The sequence below is a fragment of the Stegodyphus dumicola genome, chromosome 2 (assembly GCF_044657685.1).
Source record: "Stegodyphus dumicola isolate Sdum_Otavi_A_Nest chromosome 2, ASM4465768v1".
NCBI classification, from domain to species: Eukaryota; Metazoa; Arthropoda; class Arachnida; order Araneae; family Eresidae; genus Stegodyphus; species Stegodyphus dumicola.
The window spans coordinates 227,672,682-227,686,209 of NC_140769.1; the positions used below are offsets into that span (position 1 = coordinate 227,672,682).

General features: G+C 31.5%; 1 protein-coding gene across 4 annotated transcripts in view; it reads right to left on the reverse strand.

The window, feature by feature from the left end:
* LOC118187071 (sec1 family domain-containing protein 2-like) overlaps positions 1–13,409 on the reverse strand; it is a 77,807-nt gene extending 64,398 nt beyond the window's left edge. For 2 of the 4 annotated variants that reach the window (XM_085811841.1, XM_035357248.2), the window contains exon 1: positions 13,134–13,409. In XM_085811841.1, the coding sequence (XP_085667967.1) occupies positions 13,134–13,313 (180 nt within the window). In that variant the 5' untranslated portion in view covers positions 13,314–13,409. The other 2 variants (XM_035357249.2, XM_035357250.2) reach the window with 2 other exon arrangements.
* Positions 13,410–13,528: the final 119 nt, after the last annotated feature.

A 13,528-nucleotide genomic window follows, 5' to 3' on the forward strand; every position in this document is an offset into this window, starting at 1 on the left:
TTATAATTATTACATGCAATAAAATCATGTATTTATATACAATTTGCAGTTCTAACATAATGAAAAATTCTTGTTTTTAGTTTTAGTTGGGAAAAAAGTTACATTTTTTAGGACTTTTCTATGGAGCAGCAGCCATTTGCAAATGTTGGCAAATACTATATACTTGAATAGCAGTGACAATTATACATTCAAGACATATCACCATTTAAAATTATAATTTTATATAACTATCTAAAAAAATATTACAGCTTCATGGTATGAATTATTTCATTAAACCAATTTACAAGGTGTGGCTATTAATTTCCAGGACTGCTCTAATAACACCAGAAGAGTTGATGTGAAAAACGTAACCTTTTAATATGTGTCGAAGTAATCCCCATCTGCCGTAATACATTTCTGTGCTTAGCTGTATAAGTTGTGGAAACAGCTTTAAAAGTCTTCTTTTGGAAGGCTGTTCAATGTCGACGTCGCGTTGCATGACAATGCCCGCCATTGCATGACATTGCGTTGCCAGTGAAGATGTTTTTGGCCAAATATGAGGTTGTGGAGCTGCACCATCTGCCATACTCTCCTGACTTTGCCCCCTCAGACTTCTTTTTGTTTCCCAAACTCAAAACTGTGATCAAAGGAACACGCTTTGTAGATGTTGAAGGCATCAAGAAGAATGTGATGTCGACATTGAAGAGCCTTCCGAAAAAGGACTTTAAGAGTTGTTTCCACAACTTATACAGCCGAGCATAGAAGTGGATTATGGCAGGTGGGGATTACGTCGAAACGTATTAAAAGATTACATTTCTCACATAATCTGTTCTGATGTTATTAGAGCAATCCTGGAAATTAATAGCCACACCTTGTAGGATTCATAGTACCTTTTCTTTTGACATGATCACTGGCTGCAGCACTGTTTTGGTACTGAGTTAGCATTAAACCATAATTTTACCTTATAGATATTTGACAAGAATCTTCCACTATGGGTAATTTTTTCCCCTGAAAGAATTTAATGTCAGATTCTTTATCATTTGGCATTTGCCAAACCATAAAATCCATCTGGATTTCTTTGCCAAAATATCAAGAAAAACATGTCTTAATAGGAACACAATGAATCACAATTTTTGACACAGCTCATGGTTCAAAGCTGCTTTATTGGCATGCTTACAAACATTTTGTTTGCTGCCTCATTAATAAGAGAACACCAAAAGTTTCAATAATTGCAATTTTGCTCAATTAAAACAGTGCAAGATTAATCTTCCATTATAAATACAAGTTAGCAACTTTTGGCAAACTATTTATTTGGTGGTAATTATAAAAGTGATATTGAGTAGAATATGGAAGCTTGTTTCTATACTAAATGAGGAAACCTGTTGGCAGTAATATCAAATGCTATCTAAATTTGTGAAAGCCATCTGCAAGACAAGCTACATAGATTTTTAAGCACTGACATATTTTTGATCCTCTACTATAAAAAGAAAAGTATAACAGTATTTTATCTCTTCTTGTACATTAATGATCATCATTATTTTATAGAAAGGCATGTAAAGAAAATGAAAAATAAATAAAAGAACAACAATTCTGTTTTTCCTGAACATTTATTATTTCACAGTGAATGATAAAAAATGTTTTCATGGTTTCATTACATATTACTGATGATTTTATTCTTAATTTTTTGAGAAAAAATCATCATAGGACTAGATCACCATAATTTTTATAAATATCATTATCAAACTTCATTCTCAAAATGTAGAGACATAAATTTAATATTTAAAAAGCCAAATTCACAAACTTAAAAAATACACAGTGATCTCACTGTAATTAGAGACCATCACAAATTCTTCACCCTCGTAAGATCATCATCAACAGAACAGGGCAATCTGTTAGCATGCAAGATATAAACACTGAAAAACCAAAATAATAATAATAATAGTTTGTAAACTACTTTTATAATTTCAAATTAACAACAATTTTCTGTTACTATCAATAAAATTTGATTTGATATCTTTGTTTTGCTTACAAAGATTACCATTGTATATGTCAAGTTATCAAAATCACCATGCCATAATCATGAATTTGCTTCTTAAAAGGTTTCAGTTAATACAAATGGAACTCACAAAACCTTATAGAATGCATAAAGATGACATCTGAGTTTTACTTAAAAGAACTATATTATGAGAGTCAAAATTCAGCTTTACTAAAGGTTCAAACTATTAAACGCATATTTTTTTAAATAAAAATTTTGCAGAATCATAATTTTGGCATAGTGTTAAAAATATACTAACAGATATACAGTCTCAAGCTTCTTAATAAACAATTGTGTTTCTCTGAAAATTTAACCATAAAACAAACCCTAGCATGATTTTTCAGAATGTTCATAATAGCACTGCTTCAAAAATAAGCCAAAAATGTCAACCAGATGGACACCTGACTTACTATCAAATGACCAATCAGAGTGCAGACACAACACACATGTGTACTTGATAATAAGAGGCTGCGAAAAATTAAGAATTCAAAACTTAATACATAGTATGTTGTAATGCATATATTTTATACATTTAAATGAAATGAAGAAAAATTTCTTAAATTCTGTGCCTAAAATTTTTTATCATTTTGTGTGGTTCAGTTGTTGCCATTTCTTTCTCACAAGTCTTCAATTAACATTTGATTTAATAATACATTTAAAGGAAATAATATTTTGAACCTTAAACAAGATGATTACAAAAACAAAGAATTATTTCATCAAGCATAAGAAAGGACTCCTGAGGCAAAAATCTGACAGCTTTCACAGCAAAGGAAGTTAAGATTCTCAAATGGTCTGAAAATGATCATCAGAATACAATAATTTCAGTCAACAGTTAGATAACAGAAATAGTAAGAAATAGAAGTGTGGATCAGGTTCCCAGCTACTTTTTTCTCAGTAGGAAGATATGATCTGCAAATAGATTGCTGACAAAGAAAAGGTTTTGGGTGTTCACAGAGCTAACATTCAGGAATTTGCTCTTGCACTGGCATCACATGAACAGATGGTATAGTGGTTAGGGAAGCCTACTGTGGGTTCGAAACCTTTATGTTTGTAAATGTATAGGGGGGCAGGGGACACTCTAAATATGTGGCGAGCCAAAAGTCATCTTGGGAAGTTGGTCGTATGGAAAGAGGGTTATCTCCCATCCCTCTTCCCCTACCACCAGTTCGGACCAGTCCCCCTCGGGTGTTCTCCATCAAAATTAGGGGTGAACCCCAATTTTGATGAAAGTCGTACTGTCACCTACACAGTGCTCAAAACTATTGCCAACAACAGGCACAATTTTGCTCTTCTTGCTATGCTGAATTTTGTGCATCCCTTTAGCATTATCTAAGAAGATTAATAGCATTGTTCAGACTAAAAGAGAAATGAATGTTATTAAATGTGCAATTAATTGCATTTAACTCTTGATGGCACTGATTTTTGTAAATACCACTTTTCAACATGATTGCCATGGATGAAATAGTTTATGGATCAAACAATAATTGTTCAAAGAAGTGCTTCATCAGTCTATTCCCTGCACTGGTTAAAATGAATATGTTATCTGTATTTTGGTAAATCGTAAAACAGAAACCATGCATCTTATCACCACTTTATTGATGAATAAGGACCTAAAAATAAGTCCCAATGCATGCTTTGGAGTAAACATTAATACAGTCAAAAGTCGTTAATCCGGACTCGTCGGGACTTCGGCGATTCCGGATTATAAATCATCAGTTTAAATCTCGTAAGATGGCATGCAGAAATTCTAAAATTAAAAATATGAAACCGTAATTTATGAAATAAAGAACAATTATGATCTAAAGGGTATCAAAATTTACAAAAAAAAAAAAAAAAAGCTTAATATTTATTTGTTTACTTTATTAAACATTTCTTTCAATGTAAGTTGTTTAAGTTGCTTCGTTTTATGCGATAATACTTTCTCTTTAATTCTATAAACAGACATAATTTCTTGTTCAGTTACAAAGTTTCGCTGTTCAAATCCCGTAATTACTGTGTCGAGAATACCGACTAACTTGTCAATTGAAATTTTTTTGTTTTCACTAACCTCTCTGTCACCTTCTTCATGTCTTTATCCATTTTTTGCAGCAATTCCACTTTTTGTTTGATGGACATAGAAAAATACTTTCGTTTTGTAGATCCTTTGGGAGTGCCAGCATTGGAAATTCTATTTGACATAATTGAAAGTTCAAGTTTACTTTTATAAAATTGCTCTTACAGTATGCAAAAAATAATAAGCCGGATCCAATTCGAAGATTAAGGAACAACGCAATCATCAACATTAACTGAAATAGATAATTAGATAATTTTAGCTTGTACCGTCCGTTATACATAAAACGCGCACATGAAAACATATTCTGCGCTTGCACACACGCATATGCGCAGTCGTAAAGGTCTTACGCGCACGCGTAAACGCCTATGCGCATGTGTCAACGCGGCGCACGTGCAGAAAGTTTTTAGCTTTGAGGTCCGGATTATGGGTGTCCGAATTAACGGCTTTTGACTGTATAAGACACAACCTCATTTTGGGGCAAAGCACAATAAATACCAAAACTTGTATAAAATAATAAGCCGGAATAATGAAAATGTTTATTATTTGCTTCAAACCTTTTTTCCAAAATAAAAAGCCAAGAATAATAAATTTTGATAAAAAGTATCTTTTCATATTAATAAACTTACATATACACTTAACAGCTGAACAAAATGCTGACCATATTACCCTCCTGAAACTATGAAATTACCTCCTGATTGACCAAGAATACCAAAATTTTGAAATCCTGCTATAGTTATTACAGTATAAAGTCCATAATCCAGGCTCGTCGGGACTTCGGCGATTCCGGATTAGGTTTTTTTCTGGGTTACAGATCATCAGTTTAATTCTGGTAAGATGGCATGCAAAAATTACACAATCAAAAATATGAAATCGTAATTTATGAAATAAGAAGCAATTATGATCTAAAAAGTATTAAAATTAAAAAAAAAAAAAAAAGCGCTTAATATTTATTTGTTTATTTTATTAAACATTTCTTTCAATGTTTAAGTTGCTTCATTTTTTGTTCTAATACTTTCCCTTGAATTCTATAAACAGACATAATTTCTTGCTCAGTCACAAAGTTCCACTGTTCAAGTCCTGTAATTGCTGTGTCGAGAATACCGACTAACTTGTCAATCGAAATTTTTTCATTTTCAATAACCTCTGTGTCGCTTTCTTCACTATAGGAAGCGCGCATGTGTAAACGCTTTACTGGCTTTACGCGCATGCGTAAGTTTGTGGTTTTGAGGTCCGGATTATAGATCATTCCAGATAATAGAAGTCCAGATTACGGACTTTGTACTGTATATTATTATGGAATATATTAGATATACTTTTTAGTAATTTATTTGGCTGATAATATCTCCAATAGTATTGTAAATGACTTGAAAAAAGATATCCACTTTTTGAATAAAATGGAAAAAAAAAGGCATGAAGATATATTTGCACATGCAGAAAACAGTGTCACTGATGACACATCAGTTACATGATGCAGGGCACATATATTCAAATAATATATAACACAAAGCTCATATTCAAGCTCTATTGAAAAATATACATGTTCATTGACGATTTCTGAAAATTCTGCTAGCTGCATTAAAGAAAAAGGACTGACAAACAATGCATGTTGCAATTTGTATTATAAGCTTCTCAACCATGGATTGAATCAGGGTGGTATCATAGCATAAACAAGACAAATGTTTACAGCCAGGTCAAGCCATCTACTTTGATAAAAAAATAGTTTCCTTTTATTTATTATTAATTGTCTGCTGCACATAAACAATGTTTAAATAACACGAATAAACAAAAAAGCCACAGAAAAATAAAACACAGCATATCAAACAAATTTACACAAAAAATTTAAAACAAAAATACAATTACACATAACCACAGCATACAATACATTACATTCCCTGTCCCTCACATTCATTACATCTGACACTAATAATTAGTGAGTCAGGTTAACAAGTTATAAGATATTTTAATTTATTAGAGAACATTCACTTTTTTTTTTTCGTCTACTCATAGGTAAACCATTTTGGAAAAAAGGTTTGAAGCAAATAATAAACATTTTATGGTTAAAAAATTGTGTATTACTTGATGGTATTGTAGAGCTGATACAGTATGGGCAATTGACTCTGGATTCAACCAAATAAAAAATACTTTACTAGATATACCTCTAAATGAATCTTAGGAATATTCTGTAAAAAGTGAATTATGAGAAATAGCAAACAAAATTGATTTATAATTAATTTTGTTATCAGTTACTTTGGATAAAATCCCTTCTGTAATAAATAAAAGCACTGTATCCTTACCTACAATGCCAATCACATCCGTGGCAATATTTTTTATAATTTATTTAAATACCTTAATAAGTCACAATATTTATTTCCGAAAATAGAACTAAAGTTATTACATACATTATAAATAAAAGCTTAATCTGATTCTGAAAAAAGAAACCCCAAAAGAAATGGACTTTTTGAGGAGGAAATTGATTATGATGAGAAAATGTAGGTTCATGAAGTTAGGATCCAGAAGCCTTAAACACAATTGTTTTTATGCAGTTTGTGAAAAAATATCTTTTGAACAAAAACTATGTAGCAAAAGATATACACATTAATGAGATTTAAAAAATATTTCATACAGACTTAGATGACAATGTATAAATTGGATCTGAACAAACCACACGGCTAGAAAAATGATAGAATGAAGACATTAATACTCAAGTACTGGACAAGGAACTGTTGCAATTTATTTTAATTTGTAAATACCAAAATTTAAAGATGTAATCTGGTATATGACAATTTAAAAAGACCACAAAAACTGTATCCACACTTCCAAATATAGAACTTTGCCTGTATCAAATGCATCTTCTGAAAGGTCATTTTCAGTATTATTAGAACACGCAAAAAATTATTTACAAAACTTGTTAAGCCAATCAAAATGAACTTTTTTCAATAAAATGCCTTTCGAAAATATCACTTATGAAGAAATAACACAATTTTGCATAATTGAAAGTGAGATGCATGTTTATTAGCAGATTTTGCGATATTCCAAATAAGATATGGAATTACTCTTATACGCACCCTCAAGTCACCAAATTTCTCGCCAAACTCCACGGTTGCATATTACTATCTAAATTTTTTTTGTCTACATTTCAAACTTTAAGCCTAAAATGTCTCCAGAAATGCGCAATTTAAGCTAAAAATCCAAAACAAAAAATTTAGATAGCAAAAACATAAAGTTTCTAACCAAAAATATTTGACAAGAATCCATGTACACAGTGATATCTTTTAACTTAAAAAAACATCTATGAATTGCACAATCTAGGTAGCAAACAATCTATGAACTATGCACACCTTGCTTTAATAAATTAACATAACAACAATAAACTTCAAAGAATACCATGTACACAGCATTCTGTTTTAACTTTAAAAAACATCTACGAATTGCACAATCTAGGCAGCGAAAGAATCTACGAACTACGCACCCCTTGCTTTAATTAATTAACATAACAACAATAAATTTCAAAGAATACCATATACACAGCGTTCTGTTTCAACTTAAAAAAACACCTACAAATTGCACAATCTAAGAACTAGGCACTATTCAACAAAATAAACTAAAATAAATTTCAAACAATTCTAAAAAACAACAATAACGACAGAAATTCATACTAAAATCAATGAACATAACATTCTACAAAATAAGAACAAGCATAAAATAAAATTCACTTACCATGAATGAATGCTTTTTTGAACAGCAGAAATATCAATTTCATGCCATTTATATGACAGACAGACACACTATCCAAAAAATTCATACTATGGTTCACAAATAAATGTTCAAAATCTTCTTTTCCTAAATCCTTGTAAGATTTCCAGCCATCCGAAAAAACAGTTGTACTCAATCCACTTTTTAATACACTGCATCAGCATTTCCTTACTTCTATCATGCATAACCACTAAAAATAATGTCCCAGACCCTCTTGCAACCACGTCTCTCATTGCAACATAGGCCACTTCAAAACATGCATGACATGAACCAACAAGCAATTAAAACATTCCAGCAAAAGAGTATTCAATGTCAAAAGGGTTGCCATACAACATGCAATCGTGTCAAAAACCAGCGCAGAACACATATCGCCACATTTGGTGATCTTAGGGCGCATATAAAAGTAGAGCCTATTTTTATTTCTATTGCAATAAAAACTAAAATTTATTGTTTTGTATAGGAAATTTTTTTGTTAATAAATATTAACATATACAATACTTTTTTTAATTAACAATGAAATTTATTTATTTATTTCATTTTCTAATTTTTTTGGAGAGTAAGAAAAAGTGTCTAGGGTTCCAAAATAGGTTAATCCGGCCTTGGATTGAATATTGATGATTTTTATACAAACTATCAATTAAATATATATCATAAGTAAAACAGAAAATCATAGATTTAAAATGCTTAAAAATAGCAAAGATCATCCCATCAATATGTAGTATAAAAAGAAAAAGAGTGAAACAGATGACGATAAAATTTTTACGAGAGAGACACAAGAGATCAAAATTTTCTCTCTCATCATCGTACCAAAAATAAAATAATCATAGAGTTAATGTTTGTAATTATAGTCAGAAGTCATTCGGGAAATTTAAAGCAATACATATGCTTGCATTACAATTAGGAAAGAAATCGGTAAAAGTATATTTTAGGGTACCCCTTGGCGAAACTTGGCGATTTTTCGCGGTACATGGATACCGATTTTGTGGAATTCTTTGACTCGTTATTTTGGCTTGCGAAGCGGCGATTTTTGCTACACAAAGCCAAAATAACAAGACAAACAATTGCATAAACTTGGTATCCATGTGCACATCGACTTATTTTCACTTAAAAAAAAAAATCCTTGAATTGCACAAAAATGGCATTGTGCACTCTTTTAACTTTGTCCATGTACACGTTGACCTGTTTTCACTTAAAAAAAAAAAAAAATCCCAGAATTGCACAAACTTGCATTGCGCACTCCCTTTACTTTATGTATGTACACATCGATATATTTTTACAAACAAAGTCAAAGGAGCACCAAATTCTACAATACAGGCAAACAAAAAATACATAATCTCAATAAAACACATTTTAAACTAAACAATAAAATAACATAACAAAGGAAAAACATGTTATACATTTAAGCACTACCAAAAGCAAATATTCACTTACCATGATTTTCGAGTTCGCTTTGTACACCCAGAGCCACGTAAAAATCAAAATATCAATCATACTCAAATGGCTTTTTTCAAACCAGGTACTCTTTCTGATCGAATGCTTCACATAGTGGCCATCTGAACCTTTCTTCCTACAAACTCATTCAAATCCATCTAAACAATTTTTACATTCGACTAGACGCATATCGTTCCTACATACAGGACACTTATAATGGCTACTAAGTAAACCTTCTTTTACATACCAGTCAATTAAAGCTCTTTTCTCCTTTCTCTCCAAATCGTGCAGAAACTTCAAATTAATCTTACTACACTCGGCCATTCTACCATCTAAAGAATCAAACCAACACACACCATAAAAACGCTTACAACACATCCCATGATTCAAAATTTCCCAGAATCATGCACCTGATTACGTCACAATAGGGTTTCCATAACATTGAACTACTCAGGCTACCATAAATGAAACAACAACTTGGCGATAAATCAAACAACATCTTCGCCATAATACAAGGGATACCTTAAAGTCTACTCTACCCAAGAAATCAAATACAGTCAAAAGTCGTTAATTCGGACACCCATAATCCGGAATGATCTATAATCCAGACTTCAAAGCTACAAACTTTCTGCGCATGCGTCGCGTTGACGCATGCGCATAAGACATTTACGGCTGCGAATATGCTTGTGCACGTGCGCAAAACATGTTTACGAGTGTGTGTTTAATGTATAACAGACGGTATAAGCTAAGCTAAAATTATCTAATTACCTATTTCAGTTAATGTTGCAGATTGCGTTGTTCCTTAATCTTCGAATTGGATCCAGCATATTATTTTTTGCAGACTGTTAGAGCAATTTTATAAAAGTAAGCTTGAACTTTCGATCATGTCAAATAGAATTTCTGATATATATTTATTAATATGTAAAAGATCTACAAAGCGAAAGTATATTTCAAAGTTCATTACACAAAAAGTGGAATTGCGGCAAAAAATGGATAAAGGCATATCCTTTGTTTATCTAAACTTTAACGTTTGTTTATCTAAACTTTGTTTATCTTTAACACTGCGGTGTGCCATGAATTGGAAGTTGATCTGTCAGCACTATTCTTATCTTCAGGGCACATGTTTTTATTTTATTTGGCTTACAATTCCTTTCTAAATGTAGTATTTCATCTCGATGTACTCCGTCTTAGATATGATTTAAATCAAATTCCTCGTCATTATAATTCGCTTCCGGACAGAGGTTATTGAAAACGAAAAAATTTCAATTGACAAATTAGTCGGTAGACACAGCAATTATAGGACTTGAACAGCGGAACTTTGTAACTGAACAAGAAATTATGTCTGTTTATAGAATTAAAGAGAATGTATTATCACATGAAAAACGAAGCAACTTAAATAACTTACATTGAAAGAAACGTTTAATAAAGTAAACAAATAAATATTAAGCTTTTTTTTTTTTTTGTAAATTTTGATACCCTTTAGAGCATAATTGTTCTTTATTTCATAAATTACGGTTTCATATTTTTAATTTTAGAATTTCTGCATGCCATCTTACCAGATTAAAACTGATGATCTATAATCCGGAAAAATCGATAATCCGGAATTGCCGAAGTCCCGAGGAGTCCGGATTAACGACTTTTGACTGTAATACCAGAAGTTTAGTATATTTTCAATATTTTAGTTGCAAATACTTTTATCACTTACAAAACAGAAATAAAGATAAACACAAAAATAAGAAATTTCAGAGAATTATCTAAAAATAAAATTACAGTTACCTACAGATTGAATAAAATTATGTTCTTATGTAATCAGCATAATATCATAATCTGAAAAACTTATTTATAGAGTAAGTATTAGAGCTGCATGAAAATTATGTTGTACAAACAAATGATGTTACATGGACCATTCAAATGTAGAAAAATGTAAAGATGACAAAATTTTTTTATACAAATTGACCTGACCAATCTCAGCCGTGAATAAAATATTTACTAAGCTTATAGAAATTTTAAATAGGTAGGAAAAAATGTTAGAGGTAAAGTTTAAAGCTAAAAAGCATACCTTTAATCATCCATTCGAGATCTATAAATGTCTGCCACAGCTTTCATAAACGATAAAAAAGTTTCCTCTTTATGATTTTTCCTCCACAAATATTCAGCAAGATACGAATCAAAATGATCCTTTCTTTGTTGAGGATCTTTTCCAATAGCCATCCATGTCCCTAAACACCTACGCATCTGTAGATCCGTCCCACAACCTTGAAAACTGAGACTGCGATTTGTACTGAGCTGTATAAAGCCCTCATTAGGGTTACAGTTATATGTTTCCCAACAGTCTGAAATGATCTTAGATTCAGGCAAAACATATGCTTCAAGTACTTTCAACAAAACTTCTCTACTATGGCTGTCAACAACAGTAAGAAAGCATTTACTTGTACCTCTTTCTATTCCACAAAATATACGTTTTCCTTCCATATCACGACATCTAGACTTTCTACATTTACCTTCATGCAAGTCAACAACTACTGCAGGACCTCCAAGCACTACGCTATCTCTACAACACAATTCAATGCATACCTCACGACAATACATCTTCCAGTCTATAACTGTGTGCGTCGACAATTGCAATTCATTTGTAATAAATTCATTTGTCAGCTTCATATACCACAAATATGTCAGTTGCAAAATCATACTCAGTGACATACGACTCTCAGCAAACCATGAATCTTTTCTCACACTTCTCTTGACTTCATGAAAATTGTCCTTACTCTTTGCACGACAATGCCATTGCCAGCCATCAGATAAACCTTTTCTCTCAGTTAATTTCATATTGTTGCTACATATTGGACATACATAACAGTAAGCTATTAACCCATTTTCCATACACCAATCAATTACATTTCTTTCACCCATTGCTTCTAACTTAAATAAATATTTTAAGTTTACCTTATTTGCTTCAGCCATGTTGCATATATGAGGAAATGCAATACACACTTGAGAATGCTAAAGCTATTCCAAAAATTAATAAGTTAATAATGCAACTTACTTCTTTAGTGACACTATTCAATACAGGACTAAACACAAGAGACCTTCCTTGTACTAAAATCGATCTCTGAATTAAGCCTAATTTAAAATAGTATTCACTATTCCACATACAGACAAAACATAGCAATTTAAAGTTTGAAGATTTGGATAACATTTGATAAATATAAATTATTTAATAGATGGAAAAACAAGATTCTACAGTTAAATATAACACATGCTCGTTACTAAACCATTCTCTTCAGTAAGTGTATTCTAATTAAAAGCAATAACATTTATTTGGCTATGTAATTATTTGTTGGGTTAGAGGTTGTTTGTTACCGGCGGTGGATTCCAGATACAAGATATGCTTACTATTTCTTTCATTGTTATACTGCTTTTCTTCAAATTCAGAAGGAGACTTTGAACACCTTAGAATGCTGGGCCTCTTGCGACTGTTTTAGAAACGCACTAATGGTACATTTTCTAAATACAGAGTTTATTTGTATGAATTATGGAGCATAATCACAAGTGTGCTTGACTCTCCAATCTGTACCACTCATAATAATTAATCCGAAATGGAAAAAATTTAGTTACAGCAGTGTGCTCGTCTCCCTAAAGGAAACTAGCTCGTATATATTTTTTTTCACACTTAGGGAAACTCGCGAAACCGTAAAGGAAGCAATTTCGTTTCGACAGTTCAAGCTTAGGAAGAAACTATCAGCCCTCAGACGCATGTGAGCGACTATACAAATATGGAAACGAAAGCCATTTATAAGCTGTATGTATTACTTAAAACATAATATATGAAACAAAGAAATTGCTTTTTTCATAATATGTTATTCAAAATAATAATTTTCTAACCACAAATGGAGAAAAATTTTCCACACTTAAAGCACCTCCATCAAGAATTCTTCTTAATCCTCCATGCCAATGTAAACACTCGGCTGATGCATCATCCATAAATACTAATGAATCTCTAACATGTTTTGAAACTTCCGTCCAATGTTGACCTAAGTTATCTATAAATCGTTTTACAATCATAATGATATGCACCGATTTGTTACATTAATATTTCATACGAAACGACATTAACGATGAGAAACCTTCCGTAAACACATATAGCAGTCGACGCATCAGTCATTCTCTTCTTCATTAACCTCCTTGTTCGTTATAAAAACAGTAATGTAGTTTATGAATGAAATATCTATAAAAATATTCCTAAATTTTATTATTACAATACGTAATAAAAATGAATT